Source organism: Phasianus colchicus, chromosome 12 (assembly GCF_987193195.1).
Source record: "Phasianus colchicus chromosome 12, bPhaCol1.hap1.1, whole genome shotgun sequence".
Lineage (NCBI taxonomy): Eukaryota > Metazoa > Chordata > Aves > Galliformes > Phasianidae > Phasianus > Phasianus colchicus.
Genome location: NC_143447.1, coordinates 7810048 through 7823205, shown reverse-complemented (window position 1 = coordinate 7823205; position 13158 = coordinate 7810048). Strand labels below are relative to the sequence as shown.

General features: G+C 38.2%; 1 protein-coding gene across 7 annotated transcripts in view; it reads left to right on the top strand.

Annotated features, from left to right (window-relative positions):
* Positions 1-13158, top strand: part of TCF12 (transcription factor 12) — a 152948-nt gene that overhangs the window by 73187 nt on the left and 66603 nt on the right. For all 7 annotated transcript variants that reach the window (XM_090148810.1, XM_090148809.1, XM_090148808.1 and 4 more), the window contains exon 7: positions 10118-10182. In XM_090148810.1, the coding sequence (XP_090004936.1) occupies positions 10118-10182 (65 nt within the window). The remainder of the gene's footprint in view (positions 1-10117; positions 10183-13158) is intronic.

The window sequence follows — 13158 nt, the reverse complement described above, 5'->3', positions numbered from 1 at the left end:
TAGGGCTTCCCTTACGTTGTGAAATGGTTCTTGTTGACGTGTGAGGTTGAATTTTTTTAAGCACCTTGAGTAGACTGAAAGATGAGTCACCGATCGCTCGGATCAGTCAGCAGCCCCCGCTGCGCTCTGAAGTGCACGGCTCACATTGTGCGAGCTGTCCCTGCTGAATTCGGCTCATTCATGTACTTGGAAGTACGTAAGTGCTTAATTGCTTTACTGAATTGGTGCCTAAAAATACTTTCAGTAAATGCGGAGAATTGTTTAGCTCCTTTTTTCAGCTTTGCGGAGCTGCGATTGAGTCAAGGTTTGTGCTAAACAATGTGAAAGGGTGAGTGACAGTGTACTTAAACTGAACCTGCGGCAGATAAGAGCTGTACAGCGTGGGGCAGGATCCAGCCATTCGCTAACAGAGGAGCAGACCGTGTCCTCGCCGTGCTTTTCGTTGTAAAAATCTGTCTGCCTCGGTGCTCTGTTAGGGGAAAGAGGCAGGCCTGAAGTGCTGATCCTTGTTTCTGAACTGCCAGATAACTTTTTCCATATACCGTCAGTCCCCTCGATGTTTGTTCAAAATTTCACTTGCAGCAGGTGAGTTTGAATTGCAGCGATGGGCAAACAGTTTGACATTCTTAGGCTGGAAACTTGATAGCCAGGCAGCTGCAACTGCTGCCTAAGTTGCTGATTCTGATTCTGTGCTTTATTCAGCAATTAGGAAGACTTCACGTTACTCACTGAATCTAGAGGCTTTCATTTTGAGACACAGCACCATCAGGGTTTGAAATGTTTGAGCTCGGCAAGAAGGGACTTGTCTGCAAAGCAGTGAAATTGCGTTGGGGAAACACGGTGCCTCTGTTCACAGAGGCGGGCTGAGGTACACCGAGAGTGCTGTGAGCTGCAGCTGCATTTACCATCAAACACAGAGCTGGGGCCGATGAATGTTTTGTTTTTAGTGTCATGGAAACTGTGAGCCAAAGAATGGATATTCTATTCATCTGGGAAAATAGCAGTTCGCTGGGTAAAATAGTGCTTGCTTCCAAAGTGGTCCTTAAAATAGACTTTGTGAATGTGACCCTGAAAGAAAAAGTGCAGCCATGTAAATCACCTCAGTGCTACTTTGTTTCTGTATTAGAATATGCATGTGAATCAACATGGAAGTAGTGAGAGTTTTAAAATATAATTGCAGTGTGGAACACTCATCAATTCCGTGTTTTACAGTGCAATTTCAAATCTAAAAATGGAGAGATCTGCACATTTCAATAGCGGTTGTAATGCATTTATTACCTTTCTTTTTCAAGTGCTTTGCTATGAGTTTGGGTCATCATTCAGTATCATTTGCTGGTTTCATGCAGCATACCAAAACCCATAAAACTCACTGCAGAGAAGTGGGTGTTCAGGAGAATTCACTGCAGGCAGAAAAGGAAACACAGGACTGGGAGTTGCTGTGGAATAAACAGATATTTGTAGTACACAAGTATTTTTGTGGGTCAGCATGGGTATGTCATGAGGAATAATGGAATCCATTTATTTGGAAAGCCTAAATTCATTTGTTTTGCTTAAGTTGTGATGTTGAGTTAAAAATACGGAATTTGAAGTAAAGAGAAACCAACACAGGAACAGAAGTATAAAGTCATTACCCTGCCTGGGGGGAGGGGTGGGGAGGAAGGAAGCTGAGAGAAGGAATTGGAGGAGCTGAAGTGATTTGACTTAAGTGAGAGGAAGTGGGATGGATTTGCCTGCTGCAGGACTTCGGTATCAAGGCTCTGGAATGGATGAGATCATGTGCAAAATGGATGTGAGGCCAAGTGAAGGCAGTGGAAATCTTTCTGTTGACTTTTTTGCATTTCATGTTGGCCCATTCCTCTGGAATGCCTGTGTCCCTCTGGCTGGTGATCCTGCCTTCGAATGTATTAACTGCCTCCCCTAAAATGGGGCCTGATGCAGAGTCTTTGGGGTACACTCTGGCTATTCCACCAGGCCACTGATAAAGACATGAAGCAGGACAGGTCCCATATACACAGTTGGTAATGACAGCATTACAGATGAAAGGTACTTGATAAATTGTAAATTTAGGTTGAGAGCTGCATGAGAAGTTAAATAGAAGCTTGAAGTACTGATGCTTAGATGAGTGACTCAAGAGGCAGAGGGAACACAAAGAAGACTTTTTTTCTAAGTGTTTACAGATGTTTAATATTAAGGAATAATGTGTAGTTCAGAATTTACAGCAGAGATGGAGACTAGATACAGAATGGGAAGGTGTTTTTGAAATAATTACAGGCTGTGTGTAAAAGTTTTCTATAGTAATACAGAAGGTCAGCAGTCTCCATTTTATAACTTAGGGAATTTAAGTTCCAGGGTTAAAAAGTGTAAAAAGATGCAAAAATTGAGTTCATAATTTCACCTTTTAATACCATTGTAAGTCTGGCTTTCATTTTGCATCTCTTTGAGATACCGTTATCCTGCATTCCTAATTCCAACTTAAACATCTGGGTTTTCCTATCCAGTGCCTGAGCAGATTCCCACTGGGATTTACAGTAGGCAGTATGCCTGTAGAAGGGCTGCTGAGGTTTGACAGCAGGAAAGTTTAGGATAATGTTGAAGCAACATTTCATAGGTACCCTTCTCCCCCAAGATAAATCCAGCTAAAAACTGGATGGCTCAGTCCTCTGGGCATCTTTTTGTGTTTAAATAAACAGAAATGCAGCTTGCTTCTTTACCTGCAGAGCAGAATGCTCTGTTTAGTGACTGATCTTCAGTTGTTTTCATCTGCCGACAAGCTCTGAATTAGTGATGGTGCTCTGTTTACAGTTGCATTCTGAAGCTTGATCTGACTTTTAATCCCTTAATGCACTATTATATTAAAATAATTATTTATATATATATATAATTTTAAATCATCCAGGCTTTTTGTCTAAGTGTTCTGTTGTGTCAAATCAGGAACCTTATGAAAAATCTGCTGCATGGTAAGCTGGCAGAGTCTGCCATTGGTGTAAAAAGATACTTTAGCACCAATTCAAGTTGAGTAGAATTATCACTAATCCACGTAATTCTTTATTAATTAGATTTCATTTTATTTATTTCATTATTTATGCTTTGCTAGCAAAGCAATACATTTTATATCTTTTTTGCTACTTTTAAATATTATACAACTTTGCTTTCTTCCAGAAATGTTGCACTTTGTAATGTTCCATGCCTCAGTGGAAAAGTGCTAATATTTCAGAGAATTACTTGGTTTATATTTGCAAAACTTTATTTTCTGAATCCTCCTCTAGTCAGGTTATCTGGACCTGTTGTTACGGAAGTGCAGAATGTTAGCACTTGCTTTTACATTTTCCTGTTGAAATAGAAAATAGTTCATCATTTTTATTCATGTTATCATTCTTATAAATTATCAGTGTTGTCGTGAGTATTCCTTTTGTTCTTAACATGCTGGGAAAAGTTTCCTTATCTGCTGTAGGTCAGCTGAAGCAGCATGGTGATTGCTATGGAAAGCGTATATAGCCAAGCAGTGATACAGCACTCATTGATACCTGAAGTTGTATTTACTGCACTGAGCAGTACATAGTGTTCCTCGGTGTTCTTAAGCCTGGGACTTGCTCCCACCTTGGCTGTGTGTAGATGTGTAGGACTGTTATTGTTACCATTTCTTCAGCCACATTCCCACGGCTGTTATGATCTGTCATGAAGATTTTTTTTCCCTTCTCTATCAAGAATGCCACTTGACTCACCTCCCAAAGTAAACAGTGGACACGTGTTTTCCTTTATCACTTATTGTGACTTTATAAAACAGTATTCATCCCTAGGGTTCCTTGGCAGTCAGGTATCAGCGTTGTCATGAATCAGTGTAGATAAGATGTCTGTAGATGAGGGAATCGGTCTGTGTGTGTGGTGTATCATTTACAGGGATTACGATTTATTTGTAGGTAGTTACAAGTTAATTCTCTGTTTAGCTCCGTTACTAGTTTTCCTTTCTGCAACAGTGATCTTCTCATGCAGTTATCTCCATGTTTCAGGTCTCAGGACCTAGATTTGTTCACAGTCTGAAGTCCCTTATTCTAAGTACTGGTTTTGTACTAAAATAGGAATGCTTGTTGTAAGAGAGAGAGAGATGGAGAGTCTCTTTGCTGATGAAGCTAATTTGTTTAATGAGAGCAAGTAGATCTTGGATGCCTTGATGAGTTGTAACTAACTCCAGAAGTAACTCTTAAATAAAATAAAAAAAGAAGAAATTTAGCATTTGTAGCAAGCAGTGTCGCTAAAATAATCTTATCAGAAATAAGTGTAGCATTCTGTTTTCAAGTGTAGGTTCTCTCTTCATTTCCAATTTTTAAAATGCACTTTAGACTTAAAAACGTACTTGATCTTAAAGTCACTGGTGGAAACTGAGTGGTTCTTGTCCTTAAATCTGGGCCAAATTCCATACCAGGAGAGCAGGTTTTTCTAGTTAGCTGTAAGTGGTAACTTTGTTAACTGCTTGCAAATTTTGACTTGGTTCCTGGGAAATGAGATGAGGAAGATGGCAAAGGAAGAAATGTTTTTCAGGCAGAGTGCAGAAACTGGGATATGGAAGCACATGGGGTTGGATAGTGATTAAAGTGCCTTTGCACCACTGATGTGGAATAGGAATATATATGCATATTTGTGCACTACTTGCTTATTGTCTTCTGGAGTTGTGCATTCTTTGTTTTCCTTCATTTTGTGTGGAGTCTTAGTGTATTTAATTGTTAGCATGTTTCTCCCCTGAATGATATGTCTATGTAGCACGTATTCAAGATAAGGCCTGGGGTAGATCTGGTGCTGAAGAATTGAAATTAAATACATTGAACAGCTATTCAAAAATTGTTTAGTTCACAGATAACACACATGCTCAGGGGAGAAGAGTGTTCCTTCTTCATTTAAGAGGTCTGTACTTCCTCTTTTCCCCTTGCCTTGAGTTACTAATGTATCTTATTGCCAGAGATTTCATCCCCTTAGAGCATTGCAAGCATTTGATTTGTTATTTAGCACAGTATCAGCCTTGCAAAAGAGGGGCTGGGAGTAGTAGTGAGCCAGGAACCTTCATATATCAGCCACTGTTGGAACAGAAACATTCTCAGTTTGACGTGAGCGTATAAATTACAAGTTCATAGGGTCAGCCCAAATATAGTGTGGAATTTAGTCCACCCTTAGCTCCTGTGCATTTAAAGTACATAAGAGCATTAATAAACTGTTTTTGTAGCATAAGATCTGTGCAGTGCTATTCAAACTTATAAATTATTCCATCTTTTCTTAGGAGTACTTACAAATCAATGGGATGAAAATGTCAAAAGCGTGTCTTTGTGAAGCAGGTTCTTTAATACCACTTCACACGGTGACATTATTACTTTTTTAAAATATTGCATTAAAGAAGTTACAAGAAATCCCTTGGTTTCTGTGTTTAATGTCTTGATAAATGTACTCTAAGATTTATTGCCTGCTCAGTTCCATCGGTACAATTCTTACAGTGAAAGACAACTGCAGATGCCCTCAGCTATAAGTATAAAAGAACTTCTGAACTTCTCCAGTCCTTGGAAAACACAATTAAAAAATGGCCTGCCCAAATGTCAACAAAAGCAGTAATTTAGTTTTTGCTGTCTGAGGCATTGCTCCTGAATTACAGCAGTTATAATGGAGAGTTAACTCCAGGTGACTCCAGCTTCAGCCTCTTCATACTTGGCATCATTTAGGTATAAAAAATACTGAATAAAACAAGATGGAACTTCATTGCAGAAGTATGATGCTGTCTTACAAATGAAAAACTTATGGCATTGTGTATCCCAGGAAATTTTGGGCAAATCTGAGATTGGACATTTAAACTCCGTGATCTCATTCCAAATTGTAATCTTCTTGCAGAAAATTAGAGTTGTGTGGTCCTTCGAAATCATGACCAAAGAAAGAAGTAAGAGACAAATCTGCGGTATCTGTGGTGGGAGTTCTCAGGCGATTGACATTTTGTTGGTTTGTCTTATTAAATGTAAGACTGTGGATGTGTTTGTAAGACTTCAAGGATTATTGATTGGGAAGCTGCTTGCAGTCACAAGAAGACTGAGCTAAGATGGAGCGTATGATAAGATAACAGCGAGGTTAGGAAAGTGATTACGACTGGGAACCTGCTAATCACTGACCTCTGTAGGGATCCTGTAGTTTATCACTAATCTCACTTGCACTTGGCATTTTCCTGTGTTGCTGCTTCATTGTTCATAGCCGAGTGAGTAATTTGGCTTGAGATGAACAGGAGGAGGGTGCTGCAAGTCCAGCAGCTGCACTTGCTGGCACTGGCTTGTTAAACATCGTCAGCGTCGCCAGCAGCGTGCTTGGCACGCCTCAGCCCGTAATACTTAAACAAATCGTTGTGACCAGAATAGGAGGCTGCTTGTTTTAAGGACTTTCTTCAAATTGTGTCGCTTCTGATCTGTTCCATTTTGATGAGTTTTGGTCACAAGTATTATAAGGAAGAATGTATGTTAGATCTTTATATATACGTGTGTGCAATGTGTGTATTTAAATTATTAGGCAAGAGATTGTAGGTGTAATACAGATCTACTAACTGTGAAATCCTGTGAATGAGAAGACCCTCATAGCAGAAGATGGTGAAGAAATGGCACGAGCAGTACTGGGGGCAACATCAGTCACTGTTAGCTCTAAGAAGAGGGCAGTACATACACGGTGTTTCAGAGCAGGGCTGTGTTTCTGTGTTTTGATCAGATTTACTTTTTATAACCTTACTGAAATAAACGTGGAGCAAGAATATTTTTTAAAGCTAACAAAAATTTAAAATAAAACAAAAATAGACCTGTTCTCAAGGCGGCAAGGATGGTATTCATAAACTTTTCATCCTTCATTTTCCTTTTGTAATGAGTTGTAATACCAAGTGTAGAAAAATGTTTAAATATTGTGCTGAGCTTTTTGCAGCACCCATCAGAACGTTCAGTTATGAAGTGATTTTAGAGTGGGCTCTCTGTGTTATCAGTGATGAAGTGATGATTAAGAAGCATGACTTAAAAGATATTTCAGAGATTGCTGCAAGATTCTTCTGCGTGCGAGGAGCAGGCGTGCTTCGTGTCTGACAGGCAGCAGCTGCCAGCTGTGGTCACTGTGGCATGCATTCAGGCTGGATGGCAGACATTGCTTCGCTTGAAAAACACCAGTGCTTTCCATACTGCTGAGCAAATAAATTCTTGGGAAATGCACAGAAAAATCTTCAGTCTGCAAACAGTTAATTATGTGGGACTTGAAGTATTTTTTTTGCAGTTAAGTTCTGTCATCCTCTCATAAACCAAGTGATATCTACAAACGGTGGGTAAATGCTTTTTTACTACCGGTGGGCATTTGTAACACATTGGCTGGAAGCAGTCCTCAGCTGAGTTAGTGTGGAGCTGCTTTCATTGACCATCACGTTGTGTCTTGCTGTTTCAGTTCATTCTGTGATAAGAGCATTTAGGCTGCACAGCTGTTGTTCAGATAGATTTATGGAACACAATTCCTTGTGCAGTATCAAAAGCTTTGTGAAGCTGGGAGCGTGTCAGATAAGTGATTGTGGGAGAAAAAGTACTATTTGGAAATGCTTTATAATGCTTTTTAATTGGCACAGAATGTGCCAAGGTTTGAAGTTTATGAAGTTAGGGAACATTTGTGATTCAAGCTGCTTAGTGGGAATTTCTCAGTTTGTATTCGTTTGAATCTGCAGCTCTCGAGCTGTAAGCCTGTCAGGTAGTGATTAGGTCCTTGAAGTTTTTGTTGTTGACAACACATGAAACTTCCTAAAAATGAAAATGCAGACTCACTCCGGGTCATTGAGAGTCAAATGCCTTGTGAGTTGTCCTCTGCAGATTCAAGATTTGTGTATATAACTGGCTAAATTATTTTTAAATGTCTATTGTTTTAATTCAGAATTCATTAATTTGAGTTCCTGGATGGAACTCAAAGCTCAGGGTTACAGAGCCACTGATACAAAGCTTGGAGAAAAGTTAACTGTGGTGCTTCTTCATAGCAAAGTGAAGATTTTGCCTCTGAAACGATGGCGTGGAACTATTGGAGACTTGAGTCATCTCTGAGTGCTTGTGCTGGGGATGTGTTTGGGATCCTATCTGGTATCTGATCCTACGTTGCTATCCAAACCTTGCTGGGAGAAGTTTGTTTGAGCACAAGCTAAATGGTAGCTTGCTCCAGCAGTACTTCTCGATAAATATTGAGACCAATATTTAGAGCCAAATTCATATAGAGTGGGATACTGTACTCAGCTTCTCCCTAGAAAATGCCAAACTTCTTAAGTGATAGCATTTAAATACCATGATTTCGTGTTCTTATCTAGCAGTTTCTTGCTTGTTGCACAAACTGTAACTTAAAGCACGATTTTTCAAATTTCTGCAAGTGACTCTTTTTATACAAACATTTCTTTTACAACCTGCCTGGAATACTTCGTATTTTAGCTGAAGTTGTTCGTCATATGATTTTAAGATTCTCATTTTCTAGAAAGAAATTGCTGAGTTTGGTTAATATGAACAGCATGATTCATGCTACTTCATGAAATTTTGCATGCTAGGTATTTTATTTGTTTGGTGCCTGGTAGTTCTTAGAAGCAAATTGCTACTGCAAAAACTGCTAACTTCTTTCCTCCCTTTGTTACAGCAGTACTGCCATTTTTCAAATGAATTGTTGTTGACCAGGCTGCCTATAGTTATCAAGATGATAATCTTGCAGAGATATTGTTCCAAGAGTGCCAATCTCACTCTTCCTCTTCACTTACAAGAGCTGTGAATAATAAACACAGTCTTCCCTCATATGAAATGGCACTTAGAAATTTTTGCCAGTAAGATAGAAAACGAGAAAAAACCAAGTTCTGTTTTAGAAGTACAGTTGCAGCAGTATAGAGCTGTTTAACACTAGAACAGACATGTGCAAGGAAAGCTTTTCTTCTTACGAAGACTGAACAATGTACACATATTTCAGAAAAGAAAATTCCTACTTAGCTACAATGGCTTTCATTTTCAAATATCTCAAATATTCTGTGGTTTTGAAAAGGTGGCAACCATGGTTATGTGCTTATCTTTTGGGTAAGCACGGTCTTTTGGGTAAGCATGGTTAAGTGCTTATCTTTTGGGTAAGTCTCTGGATTGGTATTACTTCTGTGTCATAATTAAGGAAGTCTTATGCAGCTGGTATTTTCTATTACATCCATATTTGATGACCGCCTGATTCCTGACGTTGTTGAGCAGAGAGTTTAAAAATAAATAAACAAAATTGATAAACTTCTGAGTCCTACTGGAGAGCTTTCACTCTGTTCTAATATACAGACATTTCAGTTGGTTGGCACAACCATCAAATATGGCTCTAAGTGGCTTTTCTGGAGCTTGCAAACTTATTACTACTATCTTAAAATACAGCAGCATCAGAGGGCAGCTGCTCTGCATGATGATGTACTGTTCAGCACGTGCTACGGACAGGCAAATACTCCATATAAGGCAAAAGAGTCTGCTTGGTGGTCTTGACCAATTCTATTGTTTGGGTGGTTTTCTGTGTTTTTTTTTTTTTTTTTCCAACTAGAATTTACACAGAAAACAAGGGATTTTTGAGGATTTGAGGAATGAGTATGAAGACCTGAATGAGTCAGCCTTTATTTAAGTTTGGTGTTGGTTTTTTTGTTTGGGATTTGGTTTTGTTCTTTTGTGTATGTGTTTTTTTTTTTTTTTTTTTTTACTGCTTATTGTATTTGTCACCTAAGATGACACTGGCTGTGTGCTAGTTTGGCTGATAACGGAAATGGAATTGCATTGAGCCTTTGTCCTCACAATTGCAACATACTGATGGGGGTATTTTATAACAATTAGAAAAAGATTGCAGTAGTTCGTTCTTTCTGATTGACTGTATAAGAAATGAAAACTACAGAGTATTTGTTGTCTATTACAGTAGTGTTGATTGTGCATGCTAAGCACAGATGTATCTAGAAGCCTACTCTTATTCATGCAACTTAATTTTTGTAAATAACTATGCTGCTAACAGATTTTCTGTACTACGTATGTATATATATGTATATGTATGCATAACTGACACAGGTAATTCAGCAAATTTTTAAAAGAATCTAATTTAAATTGTCTTTCTTTTATAGGAAAAGCCTCAGATAGAGGTCCGTTTCCATTGTATGGTAGAGATACAGGATTGCCAGGTTGCCAAGTAAGTATAGTGATGATTCAAAGCAGTTGCAATAATTGGAACTAAAACTGAGACACTCAAATATCATAAACAAGAATGTATTCCATGAACTGTAGAATGAGGTTTCTTTGTTGTCAAATAATTTTGCACTTCAATCCACTTAGGAGATTCTCACTCTTTGTGCAAGTGAAACTGGTGCTGTAGCTCTCGACAGTGAAATCTTACTTTTCAATAAAAGGGAAGTTTTAATAATTTGTACATTGTGTTTCAGTTGTATGTGTAATCTTTTCCTTGCAAGGTTAGTTTTCTTTACCCTTGGAAGTTTTTTATTCCTCTCTCTACATCCACCAACAGAGCTGCAGACCAGTATGGATTGCACATCAGGATGAGTTTGGGATACTTGGATTTTTCACAAATGTCAGCAAATCTCAGCTTTTTAGATAGAGCATGACTTATTCTGCTGAGTTAAGAAAGAAGTCATTTGTACCCAGAACCTTTTCTTTGGTTCATATAGCATGTTTCCTTCTGTTTTGTTTTGTTTTGTTTTTGCCAGCTCATGTAATGATGTTCAAGCCTTGTATTTTTCAGTCTTGAATCTAAGTTTTTGAAAGTGACATTGTTGTTAACAGAAGTTAACCTGATTCCAAACATCGTAGTGTCAGAATCTTGTGGAAGTGTGGTAGTACTAGAAGAGGGTTGTTGCAGATAATGCATCTCAAAGCACTGAACTGCCATTCAGTCTTGTTACAACTGAAATCTGATAATGTACTACTTAGATTAATTCAACAGGTTTTTCTCGTTGCAGCAAGGCATCGTTCATAAGTTAGGTACAAGAATGAATCTTAATATGTTTGCAAATCTGAGAAGTTCTGGAGGTGCTTCCAAAGGTGATCTCTGATAGAAACATGTAACAAGAGCCTGTCTTTCTTGATGGGTTCTTTGACAGAGGATCTTATAAACTCTGTCTGGATATAACCAGAGATATGTTACAAAGACTACTATTTTGCTGGGAGGAAAATAAATCAGTTGCATAAGGGAAAAGGCTTTTCTGTAGGGTAGGGGTATGTTGTTGGGTGTGTCCTTTTTTGCATTAATGGGTTTGTGGAGGGTTGTTTGTTTTTTATTTGGCCCTCATTTCTTCACCTGTCTCTGGAAGAAGAAAGTAAATGTCTCTAGGATGACTGTTCTTGAACAATAGCTCATTTTAATTTTAGCTTGCATTACTACTATTTATGAATTTTTGAATAAAACCTCATTCTTCATCTGTGAATGTTAAATCTACTAGTCTTGTGCTTCATATAGAAATAGAAAGTAAAAGAAAGAATTCGTATTTCAGTTGAATGGACTTGTGGGGAGAAGACAAGGAGAATCAGGAAGCTACTACTCTTCTGTTTACTTTCAAGTATGATGCTTGCTGGAATGTATTGATTTTATACTTGAACAATTAGAATCACAAGGAAGGTGTCAGCACTTGAAATTATTTGCAAGCAGCTTGGACAGCACATCTAGAAATCAGTGTTTGGAATCAGTAGTTTGAAAATCTCAGCCTTGCCTTGTTTTGGTTTGGTTTGTTGTGATTTTGGTTTTAAATTTCACCGGATGGGATTTCTGTGCATCAGTAGGCTCTGAGGTATGAAAAATCTACCAGGCTCATTGTCCCAGACAGACAAGAAAAAGGAAAGATGAATGTATTTTGGACTCTGCTGTCATCATGAATTTAACTGATTTGGGCACTGTTGGCAATAAAATTATGCAGATGTTGTTTTCTTCCTAAATTATTTTGACGTAGTGGAGGATTGCAGTCAGTTCTGCCTTGACAAGTTAGACACTGGTTCCTTTACAGCACTTTATGAAGAGACAAGAGGAAGATGGTCTTGCACTTGGTGCTAGGGGTGCAACTGGTCTTTCATCGTTCATTCAGTTGTGATATCTTTGCCTAAATTCCTTTTAATTAAATTTTAAGATGGAAGCAGACACTCATATACAGCAAGTGACAGTAATAGTCATCCTTCAGCTACTTTATTTGCTGTCTTGAATCTAGCCCTCACATGTGAGAAGCTGTAACAACGTATTCCAGCTTGCAAAGAGTGAAAAATATCATGTCTTAAGCATAGAAAAGAGATTCTCTTTGCTCAGCCATGAGATCCGAGATCTGTATGTGCAGAATGTATCGGAGTGGTAGAGCTTACATACTGTCCACCAGGGATCAGTAGTTCTTTTGATTGGCATTTTTGTGCTGCTTTCCAACTCTTACCTTCCATGCTGCCACTTGTTCCTGTGCAAGGAATGGCTTTTCAGTATGCAGTTTGCTTTCTTACTGATATTATAACGTAGTTCTGACTGAAATATGTTGGAAGACTTTTCATTTATCAATAAATACTAACTATAACTGACTGTAGTTCACCAGGGAACTCTTATACTGGAGATTGTGTGCATCTTTTAAGGAATACAATGTTGTTGGGCTTTCAAGTTTTCATAATTAGATTATCTAATATTATTACATATTGTTTTGTGGTTTTCATGCACTTTTAAATTAAGAGAAAATTATTTTTATGACTCCAAATCATCAACTATTATTTTATAGGAACGTGATTCTTTTCAAGAGTAAATGGACATTTCACTTTTTTTGAGTTGGTTCAAGAGTGTCTTGGGAAGCTTGAATGGGCAGCACCATGTGGCAGTGCGGGTCCTAATGCTGCTTCTTTTATTAAGAAAATATCATTCTCATAACCTTTACTACTTTTCTACAGCGCGTGACAAAGAAAGACCCATTTGCGACTGTATGGGTGAGCTTTCAATAAAATTATCAGGAAAAGCAGTGTACTTCAGATTCAAGTTTTGGACTTGACATTGTTTCCAGTCTAGACAGAGAAATATTGTATGAATGTAATTGGAGTTGTTCAAATAACTCCTTATGTACTATACTTAAATATAATAATTTAAACTCGACATTAGTTTGGAAGCAAACTAATTTCCACATTACTCCTTCATTAAGTT